Genomic DNA, 14,795 nt, shown 5'->3' with positions numbered 1-14,795 from the left:
TGTGCTATGCAATCAAAATCAGGGGATAAGTAAATGATGAAACGCTATCACTCATATATGACTGACGGACGTCGGACGATTCCTTTTCTTTTCGAAACAGACTGACGGACGAATTTCAGCAAGTAAGCAGGAGGCAACAGCTCGCCACACAGGACAGAGCAAAGCAAGGTGTCTCTATTTTTTTTTAGGGGAATCAACTTTATTAAATCACACTAGAAAGAGTACAGTGAATCAGAAACTGAGGGCTCATGTCCAGCAATACAGTCGATACCTCATTCACCCACGCAAAACATCCACATTCATGAGCGACTGCATTAGCTGAACGCCGAGCAAACGAAATAGAAAAACTAGAAAACAAAAGACTAAGTTCACCGATTTCACTTAAGATAGGAGCCACCATGGCTCTATGATTCCTCCTCTCCAGCCAAAGACGAACCAGCTCCGAACAATCCGTTTCGATGATGATGTGGTCGAAGTGTTGGTCCCTCGCGAAGAGAACCGCATCCCGCACAGCCAGCGTCTCAATTATGAGAGGGTCTGTGATACCCTGATACGCCCCCCGAAAGCCCGCGGAGTCTCTTGCAACTCCATCTGTAGATATCGAGTGTCTATCCGGTCTATCTTTCCTGAAATTCAGAGCCGGTCGCACATGAATCATCGGGTGGCTACCTGGCTAGACTGACACGCCTGGCTACCCAGAAAGTGTGTAAGCACCAGGCTTTCTCTCGGTTCTAACTGAATTTCAGATCCCAGGTGTGCACGTCTCTTCTCCAGGATGTCACGGTCCCGGGGCTTGCTATAGCTAGCAACCAGCCAAACGTCGAGTCATGGTCTTTCCAGTGTCACAATGAAAAGGCAGACACAAATCTTTCCGCAAATATGATTCCATGTTTCCATCTACCAAGGGGAGCAGAAGAAAAGGACGAAAATGATGTCCCTCTCTAGATCTCTCTGGCGATCCTTTAGATGGAATCAAAAGCGATGGCCAATCAAACACTGCCCAAACACTGCGAGAAACTCGGGATCCAGGCCAGGAACTGCATACGTAAGGCTTCCAAAAAGAAGAGGAAAAAAACGTATACAGCAAGATCAAGCTAGACAGCACTCTGTAAAGGACGAGGTGTTATCTCGAGAGTTGGGAAGACGAGAGCCGTATATACAAAATTGAAGTATTTTTCTCGCGAAAACAACAACAACAACGGAAAGAATTCTAAGGTAACATAATTCATGGCATGCTGTCGACAGTAGCTAGGAGTGAGGACTTTCATGAACCCAAAAAACCTCAATTTTGTATATGTACGCTTTGTGGGGCATCAAGGAACAACAGAGAGATCGAGCTCTGCTCCCATGCCCGCACACAATGGATCGATTTTCACCATCTCACAACAAAATCCATAACCCCAACCGCAGGCAGGCGCAAGGGGCAAAAAAGAAGCCTATAGCTTGACTAGATCATCAAAATACAAGAAACGAATAAATAAACATAGCTAGTAGCATCAGCTAATCATCTAGGCGGAAGACCAGCTCCTGAGGAGCGAGGGCCCGGCGAACATCTGCTCGAGCGCGACGACGACGGCCATGGCGAGCGCCACGCCTACGCCGCTCCCCGGCTGGTGGTGCACGGCCAGCCGGAACACGTCCGTGCCGACCACCTCCTCCTTGGGCCTCACCTCCGCCACCGCCCGCCTCTCCCCGTCGTACACCACGCAGCTCCGCTTTGCGTACGACCCTTCCACCTCGTAACCCGACGACGAAAGCTCCCCGGATCCGCTCGCGCAGCAAGGGGTGACGTGCGCCAGCGTCTTCCCGCCGCGGGCGCCGCTGCGGCGGACGCAGTAGACGGGGCGGCGGGTCTCCTCGCCCGCGAACACGAGCCACTGCTGGCCGCTGAAGGAGCGCTTGCGGCGGACGGTGAAGGCCGGGCGGCCCGCGGCGTCCATGAGCACCACCTCGTCCCCCGACTCCGACGCGTAGCTGTCCACGCGGTACGCCAGGTCGCCCCTCGCGTCGAACACCGTGAACCCCTTGCAGTCGAACAGCAGCGACTTGCGCCACACCGTCAGCACCGTCGTCGCCGTCGTCGGCTCCTCCTCTGCCGCCGCCCGCTCGCCGGCGCCCCGCGCGGGCACCACCACGTTAGGGTGAACCTTGGCCATGTATCAGATCGATGATCTCAAAGAGTTTGGAGAGTAGTAGCTAGCTCTGGATGGGGCGGTTGCTGAGTAGTCGTCGGCAAGCTATAGCTAGCTCAGAGCTGATTGAGCTAGGCTAGGCTGCTTGTTGGTTCTGAGAATGGAGTCTAAGGTGGGTGGGGTGCTTATATACAGGTCCCGTGCCATGGTGGGCCAAAAGAAACTGTACGCCTGCGGACTAGAAGGCAAAGGCATGTTGCTCTGACGTGCGTAGGGACAGGGGTGACATGGGGTGCTGCTTAACGACCTGTTCCTTGATTAATCAATTGTGCCAGTTTGTTTTTGTTATCTCCGATTGTCTGGAATAAAAAGCAATAACAAAGGGAGGACTGCTTGTATAGGATTGCACGTTATTCACCAGAATCCGAGAACGATGATGCATAAATCAACCAGGATTTGTGTACTGCTACTGCATTTCTTTTCCCCAGCTATTGCCCAGAAGCCACTCGATCGGATCAAGATCAAAACAGCCCAACATCTTCCTACAGTTTTGCGCGTGCATGCTATACGTGTCAGATTAATTAGGTCCATTAAAGCTGCATTTTCTAGTTTATCTTGCATCATCTTACTACGTGAACAGAAAGATAACGATGCCGCATTTTACGCATGAAACGTAGAGACCTATTCCTACATGTTCGATTTGGACGCGAACTGTTGATTGTTATCCACGTACTCGCTTCGAGCGCCGGGCCCGGGATCGACACGCGGCAGGACGCCAGGCTTCGGGTGGACAAGCCCGCACCACAAGAATAAAAGGAGAAACGCTAGTCTACTGCGGCTCAGAAAGCGATCCAAGTCGCATGGCCCCGGGTCGGCACAAATTTATTCCATGCCGATAACATTCCATTGGTCTAAACGCTAACGACACGGTGCTTGTTCGGTTAATCAACGCGAGGAGTGAAGGAATGTGATTAATTAACAGAGCATGACGATATCCTTCAGGGTTAACTAGCTTAGCTAGTCACGATCAGGGGCTGTGGTTGAAGGATAACAACGTTGCTAGGCATACTAGCCAGGTATATATCGGTCACTTCTTCTTTTGGTAGCATTCCAGGTAGCTGCTGAGAAGTGGGAAAGGCAAAGCTTGTGGCTAGCTCAGAGCCATCTGTAGTCAATTCATTGGTTCCCTTCTCGGTGCTAAAACTGGCTAGACTATTTTAGAGACCTAGGGGCACCTGTACGTGCTCATAATTTAACCGGTCATTAGATATTTCTCATTTAGATCAGTATACGTACGCAAAACATGTTAATATAAATGAGTGCGACAAATGGAGCTGGGGGATTGGCTCTCGGTTCGATTGACGGGCTAGTACTGTTTGTTTGACAAATAACAAATCAAAACTACCCGAGCTCCGAGTCAAATGATCATGACGAGCTCAAATAAGATTAGCGTGATTTTAATCTTTCAACTGATAATTTAGACTACCCTCTACACGTGGCATATAATATATTTATAATCTTGACGACGGCTCCCATGTATCACCTCTAAAAATACATTCAAAACATATATGTACGTTGAAACGGTTTTGGTGCGCTGATACATTATTGACGAGCTATCCACCAAACGGGCGAGCAATGGTCAGCATCAGCTGGCCTCCTCCGTTGGTTGGGGAGATGCTCCACGATTAAGACCGGGGGCAGTATCGGACTATTGGTGGAGACCAGTACCCGCAGCACAATGATTTTGTCCGTAATCTTCGGCCTAATCAATCAATTTTATGCGGATGTGCCGTATGATCAAGGGTACGTGTGCGCTGGACGAACCCGCAAAGCTGAACTATCGTACCGTGCATTTCAAATCAAGGTTGCTAGCTACCGCTATCAGTTAATTATATTTCCCTTTGTCTAAAGAAGGGTAATACTATTACTTAGTACATTTATAATCTTTTTTTCCTTAACAGACATCTTGCCCAACCTCTGCCAACATCAATCTGGAAATATCAGCAACTATTTATGTATTTATGAAAAAGATATGTTAGTGCTAGCTGCTAACAGGTTACAGGAGTACTGTGTTGATCACATGATTAGCTTTATTTAAGTAGCCACACTTACCCACTAATCCTGGTTTTTGAAGGACATATGCAAGGATTAAAAGGCTGTCATGATTTATACATTACAAAATCATCCCTTGCTCGCCACTATCGATAACGGTAGACCTTTTGCTCGACAAGCTCATCCCGGCCGGGCATGTGACACTTCCTTTCGATCCATATATTTTAGTAGTAATTATATAAAGTTGTTTGTAGTTTACAAACTAACAACTATCTTTTTGGATGCATTACTCGTGTGCACTGTGCACGCACCACCCCACTAAGCTTTTGCTCTACTGCATATATGCATGTATCTGTTGCTAAGATCTCGAAAAGTATAAACACATGCTTCTCAAAATAAAACCCAACGGATAGCGCCCATCCCCATGCGGATATCATGGTTTAAGGGAAGAAAACATGTACTACATGTAGCCAATGGGAAGTATCGAAGGGGACAAAAATTAAACTTGTCATTTGCTCTGCTCTCTAGCACCCCTGACGCTGTCACTGTCCCCCCCATTTACTTATGCAATGACACAAATGCCATCTTCCTTGATTTATCGCGACATACACAGTACCAGTGCTAGGAACAAAAGTGTAACCTGGTTAAGTTGACAATCACAAACATGCCAAAAAGAAAGAAGTAAAATCAACTAGTACTATGCCGGAACGTACAGGCGACAGGCCCGATCGATGCTCCAAGACACAACACAATGATGGTCCAAGCACCACAACATCCGTCAATCTCAGGCTGCTACTACAACGTCCAATCTGGCTAAAGAAACATGGGAGGGCGGACAGGAGACAGGGCGATTAATACCCACAACCTAACTGCACGATCCCAACTTAAGCAGCCAGCATCATGGTGTCTCTCCATTGTCCCGAATGGCGTCGACGCCTAATCAAGTGGCCACCTACCCATTAACCTTTCCCTTCTAAATCCCTAATTAATCACACTCCTTCTAGTACCCCAGAGATTAAGGAAAGCGCGCATGCAGCGTGTCCCCAGCGGCACAATCTCTCCGCGCCCCCCGACACCGTCGCTCTCGGCTCTCCGACCCCCGCGCGAACCGAACTGCGCCGGGCCCCACCTTACCGGCCGGCCGATCCCCCATTGCGTCTCTCTGTAGCCGACGAGCGGCCACACATCGCGTCACGTTGCCTTGTTCCCCGCTGATCGATCTCGCTGGATCGGCTTCTGGTTTGCGTGCTGTGTGCTGCTGCTGCGTGGGTCACTGTGCGGCGTACTGTAGACCTGTAGTGGCAGGGAGGGATCGAGTAGAGTAGTGGTATTCCCGTGATCCCAGGTTGATTTGGGGGCTCCGTGGCGCGATGCTCGTCACAGGTCTGCTGGCCCCGGGGGCGCGGCGATCGGTCGATGGATGGGCCGCGCGCGCGGTCAGGTTGAGGATGGAGGCTGCAGTCTGCGAAAACGTTGGAAAAGCACGGGGGTATCCAGCTATCCATGCGAGCGAAACAGGCCATGTGGACTGGAGTCGAGATGAACAATGATACGAGCGGATGGAGGAGTTGGCGATCGATGCAGAGAGTTTCGTATTTAGTGCCGCCGGATAGATGGATGGGGGAAATTAAGGGGAACGCACGCGATCGATGCATAGCTCTGGATGCCGAGAACTGAGGACAGCTGGTAGCTAGAACGACTAACCGGCGGACGACCGCGTGTTTCCTTTTTGGCTCCTGTCTCTTCGGCTGCCATCTTCCTCTCCTGTTCCCTACTTGGAGAATCCGTCAACTTTGATGAAAAAAAATGGAGAGAATTTCCACTAAATTTCCGAGCTTCAACAAGATATACGGGTTGCAAAGGTATTCGATTTTTTTTCGTGAACTTTTAGTAATTGTGCCCCGACATTTTGAGAGGAGTTCATGCGGCTTTTTAAAATTTACAAGGTCAGTCCAACTTGTCTCCAGGTTTCGCAGTTTCATCGCTAGATATGCAGAGAGTGTAAAACGTGAATACTAGATCTAGAAATTTTAACTATGAAGAAGCTCGGTGTAATTTTAAGTTTTATCAAGGATCTTGTTGTAGGTGTAAGCTTCACTTTGTTTGGTAATTTGTATTCTGATCTTTGAATCAATATAGCCATAACGATTGTGATTTCAAAAAGGGGAGAGGGGGCCGCAGGGGTAGGTTTTTTCTTTGTTAATTCTGGTGATTTGAAGGGTTGCCATGGGTCTTGGTAATTTTAGCGATTTGGAGAATGGCCCTAGGCTTAATGGATTGTAGCTCCACTCCTGATTTCAAACCCATTAATCACGATACAATCAATGGTTCAATGCAGTACTATGTCCTAGCAGTAAGCTGCACGAGTGGATCCAATGGCGAAAGACATTTTTCGGGAGTAATTTGTTCAAAACCACTACTTTTGGGTCATTGTGAGGCAAAAGAACGAAACCACCATATTATAATTTATTAAAAAAGACACCATTTTTCAGGTAGGTTGTTGCATGAGATAGAGAAGAGATTGCTACTAGCATTGCGCTTATTTGCTGGTCGATTCGGAGGCATAGAAACAACATTGCGTTTGATCATGCCCAGCCAAGTGCACGGAGGATCATCACGAGATTTTTCGTGAGGCTGTCAACTGGGTCAGGGCTAAACTCTTTTCGGGAAGAGGCTTTGGGTGTTCAGGTGTTGACGTAGTGATGTGGCGTGACACCGGCTAATACGTAAACTCTAAAACCTGTAACTGCTGCATCGTAGCCTCCTTCTTTAAACGATGATACACCAACCTTGGTGTATTTTAGAAAGAAAAAAAAGGTAGGTTGGTGCACAAAGCCCAAATGGTTGTATCATTGATCCTAATCCCGATTCTAACATGACCAGGACGTGTTTATTGTTACAACCATTAGGTTCATGCCATGGCAAAGATGGAGCTCAAGACTGCCACTTTTTCGGATGACGTTACTTGAAACACCATTTTGCTATTTTCTTTTGCACGGAACCCAAATATATAGTTTAATGCATTCACATTAAATTTGCCAGCAATGCCCACCCGTTCTGCGTTGGGGTATGCTAGTCATGAGGAGGAGGACAAGAAAGAGAGAGAGAGAGAGAGAGATGTATCACTGGATATGTGTTCCCGCTTGGACATAAGAGGTTATAAGTGGTGACGATGATGGCGGTTAAGTAGATATGTGTGCGATAATCCAGTTCGCCTTCCACGTAAGTTGCCGCATCCTGAAAACTATTTTCGAGCATGGGTGTTTTGTGTTTCCTTTCACTTCTTATCGCTAGCATGCGCTCGTTAATCCCTCATCATCGTGAATCAATCCTACTATTTTACTTTGTTTTTTATGTCAATTGATTGGAGATTAATCGGACAAGAACAAACTGGCTTTTGAGCCCCATGTTTCATCACCGCAACATCCTCTGCTTGCTTGAAAGGTTTTAAGCCATCCATGTGCGAGGCGAAGCTTATGTTATCAAATATCATGTCGAAACCTGTAGGTTGCATATTTGAGTTTTGAGCAAAAGGCTTGCCCAAAATGTAATCGTCCTTCAAGTTTTTTAGCAAAGCGGTGGTTCTAACTTCTAAGTAATATTGTCCTGGAAAATGTTGAACTACGCCATGTCAGATGATGTGCATGGTAGTTGTAGTGTCAAAAACACGCCTGACAAGTGGGCTTACACATCAGAATCGAGATTAGAGCCGTTAATACAATTGTGTAGGTTTTTGTTTAATTTGATTGAAAGGTGCTGATTTCGTGTAATAAATTTTTAAAATGGTAGTGGCACCAACTAACAATAAACCCAAACAGTGGTTTTGGAAGATCTACGTTTTGTTTTTTGTTTAGAAAGGAGGGGACTGCTCCCAACTCCATCCTTGTTTCAGTAAAAAAAAAACATTGCTGAAATCGCCAACCACACATGGGACAGAGTCTGTGCCGCATCGAAATGTGAAGCCAGGTCACATACCGGCCCGTTCTTCAGAGAACATGGCTACAGGTAACTGAAGTTCAGTAACCGAAGGCGAACAAGGTACTTTAAGATTAGCTGATTACTAACAGGCCAATAATAAGTGAGTAATATAACCAAAACACACCAGCTAGTCTCGGGACATCAAATGACAGCCCAACCAGCCTCAATGTGCCTGACCTGGACACTGCATCCTTGTCGGCTGTTGAACACTTCGGTGGACACCCGTGCCAGCAGTCTGCCCCCTCGCCGTGGCGGTGAAAGACATAGCTAAGTAGTTTACACAAAACGAGTGCTCCAGTACAAAGTGGTAATCCAATGCAGATCGGTGTCTGAAATAACAACGAAAAACACCATTGCTCCTCGACACCAAATCTGACACAAGATGATCACTGACAAGCAACCATCCAAGCAGTAAGAGTACAATAATCTCAACCTTCACGTTCCACGATAAGAGTAACAATTACAAGCAGCTACAAACCCAGGACAGGGTACGTATGGGGCGCACCAGACGTACACAACGAATCCGGATGAACAATAATATACACTAGAGAATTTCGAAAATAAAACGAATTAAGAACCTACGGCACGAACTCAGAAGCCTACAGTGTCACTAGACCATCTGCTATTGGCCGCGGCCGACCCCGGGACCGGCCGGTACGCCCCGGACGCCGCGGCAGCCGGCCGCTGGTTAGCGTTGCTCACGTACTGGCGCACCGGGTCGCTGCTGCTGGGCGCGGGCGCGGTGACGGCGGCCATGGGCGCCCCGACCACCACGTACTGCTGCACCACCAGCACCGACACCGTGGAGGAGAAGTCCGACGACACGAGCATGTCGCCGATGGGCCCCAGCTCCGGGCACTCCATCCAGTCGTCCAGCGCCGACGTCATGGGCGAGCCGGCCTCCCCAGGGCGCCGGCCGACGATGTAGAGCTCGTGCATGCTGTTGTCCATGCTCCGGATCGTCGCCACCGTCTCCTCGCTGTTGGCCACCATCTTGTCGACGTAGGTGATGGCGTCGTTGCCGTGGTTGCGCGCGCGGAACTCGCCCAGGTACTCCTCGTCCATCTGCAGCTCCGTCTTGCTGCCGTCCGCGTTGATGGCGATGGCGCGCGAGTCCACGTTCTCGTAGGAAGCGGCGGAGCGGTAGGAGCCGGAGCCGGAGCCGGAGGAGGAGTTGGAGTTGGTGGAGAAGGAGCGCGCCCTGTAGTCTGGCGGCAGGAACCGCAGGATGGTGAGCCAGACGCCCGGGTTCTCGACCATCCGCCACGCGTAGGCCAGCGCCTCGCGGTCGTCCGGCCCGCCGAAGAAGAAGAGCACCACGCGGTGCTCCGTGGCCATGCGCGCCGCGGCCGCGCTGAGGCCCCGGTCCACGAGGATGGCCACGGAGCACGGGGACGTGGAGAGGAGGCTCTCGTTGAAGCCCCGGATGGACGGGTTGATCGGCTCCATCCCGCCGTCCACCGTCTGCTGCTTGTGGAAAGGGATCACGATGAGGGACACGTGCTTGTCCTCGGCCAGCACCGACACGTCGTCGTGCATGGTTTGGTACGGCGACACCGCCGCCAGCGTCTGGATGGAAACACCTCCTGCGTCGCACAAGCACCGTTTGTCGGTCAGCCATTTGAACTTACAAAATGTTACAATAGGCACTCATGTGTCATGCCTGCACTGACCGGTAAGCCTCTCGTAGTTCTCGAAGGCGTTGAAGATGTGCTCCGTGGCAGCGGGCAAGGCAGAGGACGAGCCTGACCGGTTCTGCTTCGAGGCGGAGGCAGCGGCGGCGGCGAGCATGTTGGAGGCCCGGCCAGTGAGCTCCACGAGGTGGAGCGCGTAGATGAAGATTGGAGAGCGCTTGCTCGGGTTCGAGAGCTCCAGAAGCGACAGCACAGACGGCACGTTGCGGGTGGTGTGCACGCAGGCCAGCATGCGGAGCTCGCTGTCGTGCCTGATGCGCTGCAGGTTCCGCCGCTTGTACCCGACGAGGCGCCGCGACGGCCGATACACGCCCAGCACCACCGGCGTCACCAGCGCTGTCATCGCCACCGACACCAGCACCATCACGGCAAACGACTCGTCGTCCAACACCTACGCAAATCAACGCATGATCTAAGAAGATGATTAAGGGGAAATTAATTTTAGCTACTGGGGTACCTCCTTGTCTCTGCCAATGTTGAGCACGATCATCTCAACGAGTCCCCTGGTGTTCATGAGGAATCCCAGGGCGATGCCCTCGCGGAACGGCATGGTGTAGAGCGCGGCGATGATGATGGTGCCCATGATCTTGGCAAAGCTGGCCATGACGAACACCAGCACGAGGAGGCCGACGGTGATGGGGTCCCTTACGTTGGCGATGTTGGTGCGCAGGCCACTGATGGCGAAGAAGAGCGGGAGGAGGAGACCCGTGACGAAGTCCTCGAGCTTCTCGATGAGCGCCACGCCGAGCGTCCCGCTGGGGATGACGAGCCCGTAGACGAAGGCGCCGAAGACGGAGTGGATGCCGATGGCGTCGGTGCACACGCCGGCTAGCATGACGCCCGTGAGGATGAGCGAGACCTGCATCTCGCTGACGGCCTCGCCCTCGGGGATGCGGCGGATGAGCCACCACATCCCGGGCCGCACGGCGTAGAAGCAGAAGAGCACGAAGGAGACCCCCGCGAGGAGCACCCAGAGCGACGAGAGCGCGGTGCTGTTCACCTCGGAGATGGCGATGGCGAGCGCGAGCAGGATCCACGCGCACATGTCGTTGACGATGGCGGCGGACATGGCGATGCGGCCCAGCTCCGTGTTGAGCAGCTTGATCTCGGCGAGGATGCGGGCCAGCACGGGGAACGCCGTGACGGAGAGCGCGACGCCGAGGAAGAGCAGGAAGGAGCTCTGGTGCACGTTCCGGGACACCTGGTGCCGGAAGATGAAGGACGTGGCGATGCCGATGCAGAAGGGCAGCGCCATCCCGGCCAGCGCCACGAACAGCGCCTTCTTCCCTGACCGCCGGATCACGTCCAGGTCCATCTCCAGGCCGACCAGGAAGAGGAAGTAGAGGAGGCCCAGGTGCGCCACCGTCTCCAGCGTCAGCAGGCTGCGCTGCGGGAACACCATGTTCGCCCACACCTCCATCTGCCCCATCACCGAAGGCCCCAGCAGCACGCCGGCCTGAACACGTACGCGTCGACGATCACAATTCACAATGCGGGCATACGTGATTAGTACATTATTCACGGGAAATGTCGTAACGCACGAGGATCTCAGCGATGACGCGGGGCTGGCGGAAGGGCTTGAGGAGGAGGACGAGGAAGCGGGTGGTGACGACGATGACGGCCACCTGGAGGATGAAGAGCGGGAGGGAGAACTCGAGCGGGTTCACGCCCTGCCAGATGCCGTTGGTGGTGATCATCATGGGCGAGTAGCACACCACCAGCCCGGCCGCCTTGGTCCCCGTCGAGTTGCGGATCTGCGTCGTCACGTTCGTTGGCAGGTCCATGTCGGCGTTCAGGGGCGCTACGGTGGACGCCATCTTGGCGCATGGGGAGCGAGACCTCTCGCGCTAGCTAGCTGGATCACCCGCTCGCGTCTTCTTCTTCTTCCTCCCTGCTAGATTTGCCTCCGCTGCTGGCTGCGTCCTGCGATCGAATGAGTTTGGCTTCGACGTACGCTCGGGAACGGGTTCGGGGGAATGAAGTGGTCAAACGGGAGCAACAGGTGGGGTCACTGCGTTGTATCGGCTTTCACTGGTTGCCCGGGGACTTTGGAGCTTGCATGCGGAGGGTCTCTGCTTTTGGTTTTTGACCGACCACTCACTTTCGCTACGAGTTCTACCACGCAATGCTTGGTTCTCATTAACTGTCTTCCGCGAGACATGCTAAATATGCCGCACACGTGCTTGGCCCATGATTGAAGGCGTGAAGGCTGTGTTTTGGCGTTGCGCACTTAATTGTGAGCTCCTGGGAGACGTTCGCGCTCGTGCTTAGTATTGAGTATAAACTTCATGATCAGTGCAGGTAGATGTTGCTGTGTGGAAATCGAATTTATCCCGTCAAAAAAGAAATCGAATTTACATGAGACTTAGTCTGTACCAAACTGATGATATTGCCGCGCCACACGTTTTAGTGTCACTGTCACATGAGAGTACTGAGATTTCTGCCACTGCGAAGAGATGAGAAAACGAGGAGAGACAACATGGTCATCTATTACATAAAGGGCGCCTGCATAAAGACGGTATCAGTATAGCGAAAAAGAAGTTTAACAAATACTCCTGCAGTTCCCCAGAAGCTGCTACGTAGCTAGAGTTGGAGTTTCAAGCTTCTGTTCTCTAATATATTTCAAAATATTCAGATTACGTACTTGAAAATGTCATGTAAATTTATCCCGCCATACAGTTCTACCAGACAAGGCTTTAATTGACATGTTGCTAAATTACGGGATGAGATGTTTGATTTTGAGCTCCGGAGAACTTCTTGTGCACCATGAAAGTTAGTTTTTTTTTTAAATGTCTCGTTGCTTGAGAGATAAAAAAACAATGGATGTGAACTAACTGTGACTGTCAATATAATGGATTTTTTTTTTGACAAGTGATTACGTGTTGCTTAACAAAATTGATTGGATTACAATCAAGCATGACTTGACGCATCACGCAGGATGGCATAGAATCATGCAAAACACCACCACTCGACACACTAATAGACCAACGAGCTAAGCCATTAGCAACTTCATTACTCTGGCGGTCGATCTTGCGAAAACGGATGCCAGGATCAAACACCATGAGATTCTGAATGTGTGCAATGATGCCACAGATAGAAGAGGATCCAGGCATCTTACTATTGATGGCTTGAATCACTTCGGTACAGCCACTTTCTACAATAATAGGTAAGGTCGAGAAGCCGCGAGCCATGCGCAGACCTTCTAGACAAGCCGAAGCTTCAGCCGTTGCCGCATCCCGGCAATGAGCAATCTTGTTCCAGGCACAGGCGAGAACGGTCCCATGGTGATCCCGAAGCACAGCACCCCAACCAGCCGAGTTATCGGTAGCATAAAAACTTGCATCAACATTAAGTTTAGATTGACATGCTAGTTAATTAGGTAAAAAAAATTGTTTTTCGTATCTCAATATTGATAGAGTCTAGTTTTGGTCTCTAAACTCTAATTTCAGACAAGTTTGATCCTAAACTTCTTAACTTTCAAACTATCAATGCATATGACCAATGATGTGGGGGTAAATATTGATAATTCAGATTTTTAAATAAATATTGTATATATAAAAGATACAAATAAAGTAGGTGCTGGTATGCTCAATAATGTATGAACATTCATAAAAATCATTTGTTATTTTCTATGAATTTTCTTGTAACTTGTTCTTAGAGATTCACGGAGTTTCTACAATTTTAATTGAAATATTTTATTATATTTAAAATACGATCGTTTCTTCTTTATTTACGCTGGCATCCTGTTTTTTGGTGATTTGTTTTTCAAACTTACTACGGAGTAATTTTATTTTCTTTTGCAATGTCTTGGTGATTGGGTTACCAAATGTGTCGAACCACCACCAGATCATCAGTGGTATCGCTTTGACTTGGATGAGATGCCAAATCTACCTGATATTGAAAGTTGAGTATAAAACCTGTATTGTTTCAAAATTTAAAGGTAAGTACTTAACTAAGCCACGGTCGAGAGAGAAAAGACTGATTTCGGTAAAATATATTGGGATGTTTGTCTGTTGTTTCGATGAACATGTACACGTATTTTGTTGAAATGATTGGACACCAATAGATGAAAATTATTAAAGTTGGTGACGATGTTGTTGCATGTTTGAAGTTTGGTGGTATTGATTGTTCTCATAGCTTTGATGTTTTTTTTTTCCTGAACTCTGTATGTAATACTGGATCCGCACGGAGAATTGGGGATTGATGCGATGCGACGCGACAGGCTGACACACTATTTTTCCTAGCAACTCATCGGGGCCAACTTCACTGCTCTAGCGAGTGTAGGTTGCTTTTCACGCCGACCACGTCGCGGACTCGAAAGCGTTCGCGCCACCACACGACAGCGTAGAACGTTGTTCTCCGTTCCTGGTCGTTTCCATTAGGGCGTGCACAACAACGCGTCGCCCAAGCCGGCTTGTAGCTCGCAGGCTGGAAGGTCACGATGGCGGCTCCGTGACAGTGGCTGCGTGCCTCACAGATGTTAGCTAGAGCTGCGTGCAGAAGAAGCGGGTGTGAAAGGGGAGAAATGAGACGAAAAGGTACTTCAGGAGAGATAAGATAAAAAAGAACAGTATACGGAATAAAAAGTAAGGACGAGAAGGAGAGGTAATCACTAGTCGGCCATCGCGATTCCTGAGCGGCCTCGCCTCTCAGGTCTCAGCCCGCGTCGATGCCGGTGCAGCGCCACGTTTCCACGTACGTGATGGGTCAGAGCACGCTGCAAGACCGCACTGGTGAGGTAACACGACGTTGCTCCGGTGTGCAGGTGCGAGCGTCTACGTTGCCATTTCTAGTTGGGTATTTCCGTATTTGAAAACTAATGTGTTGGTTTGTTAGACGTTCGACGACACGACAGAGTACTACTTTCACCGCCAGCATAATAAGTAAATAAAGAACACTAGAGCTGATCACTTTATGAATCTCTTGGATGAGAACACAA

General features: G+C 50.0%; 2 protein-coding genes across 2 annotated transcripts; both read right to left on the bottom strand.

Annotated features, from left to right (window-relative positions):
• Positions 1 to 1,205: 1,205 nt before the first annotated feature.
• On the bottom strand, positions 1,206 to 2,315 carry LOC100834904 (protein LURP-one-related 8). Its single transcript, XM_003567174.4, has one exon. The coding sequence runs from the start codon at positions 2,154 to 2,156 to the stop codon at positions 1,509 to 1,511; it is 648 nt and encodes a 215-aa protein (XP_003567222.1). The 5' UTR covers positions 2,157 to 2,315; the 3' UTR covers positions 1,206 to 1,508.
• A 6,209-nt stretch (positions 2,316 to 8,524) lies between these two features.
• LOC100834780 (cation/H(+) antiporter 15) lies at positions 8,525 to 11,950 on the bottom strand. Its single transcript, XM_003564432.4, has 4 exons — positions 11,398 to 11,950; positions 10,314 to 11,312; positions 9,836 to 10,247; positions 8,525 to 9,748 (listed from the first exon to the last, which is right to left on the bottom strand). Exons 1-4 carry the CDS (start codon positions 11,671 to 11,673, stop codon positions 8,754 to 8,756), a joined length of 2,682 nt encoding a protein of 893 aa, XP_003564480.1. The 5' UTR covers positions 11,674 to 11,950; the 3' UTR covers positions 8,525 to 8,753.
• Positions 11,951 to 14,795: the final 2,845 nt, after the last annotated feature.

The sequence above is a fragment of the Brachypodium distachyon genome, chromosome 2 (assembly GCF_000005505.3).
Source record: "Brachypodium distachyon strain Bd21 chromosome 2, Brachypodium_distachyon_v3.0, whole genome shotgun sequence".
Lineage (NCBI taxonomy): Eukaryota > Viridiplantae > Streptophyta > Magnoliopsida > Poales > Poaceae > Brachypodium > Brachypodium distachyon.
Note: the sequence above shows the minus strand (reverse complement) of the source record. Positions and strands in the feature narration are given on the sequence as shown.

Coding starts and splice junctions, on each gene's coding strand:
- LOC100834904 (XM_003567174.4), bottom strand. CDS start 2,156: ATGGCCAAGGTTCACCCTAACGTGGTGGTGCCCGCGCGGGGCGCCGGC.
- LOC100834780 (XM_003564432.4), bottom strand. CDS start 11,673: ATGGCGTCCACCGTAGCGCCCCTGAACGCCGACATGGACCTGCCAACG. Junction 10,248..10,313: donor ACATTGGCAGAGACAAGGAG/GTACCCCAGTAG, acceptor TGATTTGCGTAG/GTGTTGGACGACGAGTCGTT. Junction 9,749..9,835: donor GAACTACGAGAGGCTTACCG/GTCAGTGCAGGC, acceptor TGTGCGACGCAG/GAGGTGTTTCCATCCAGACG.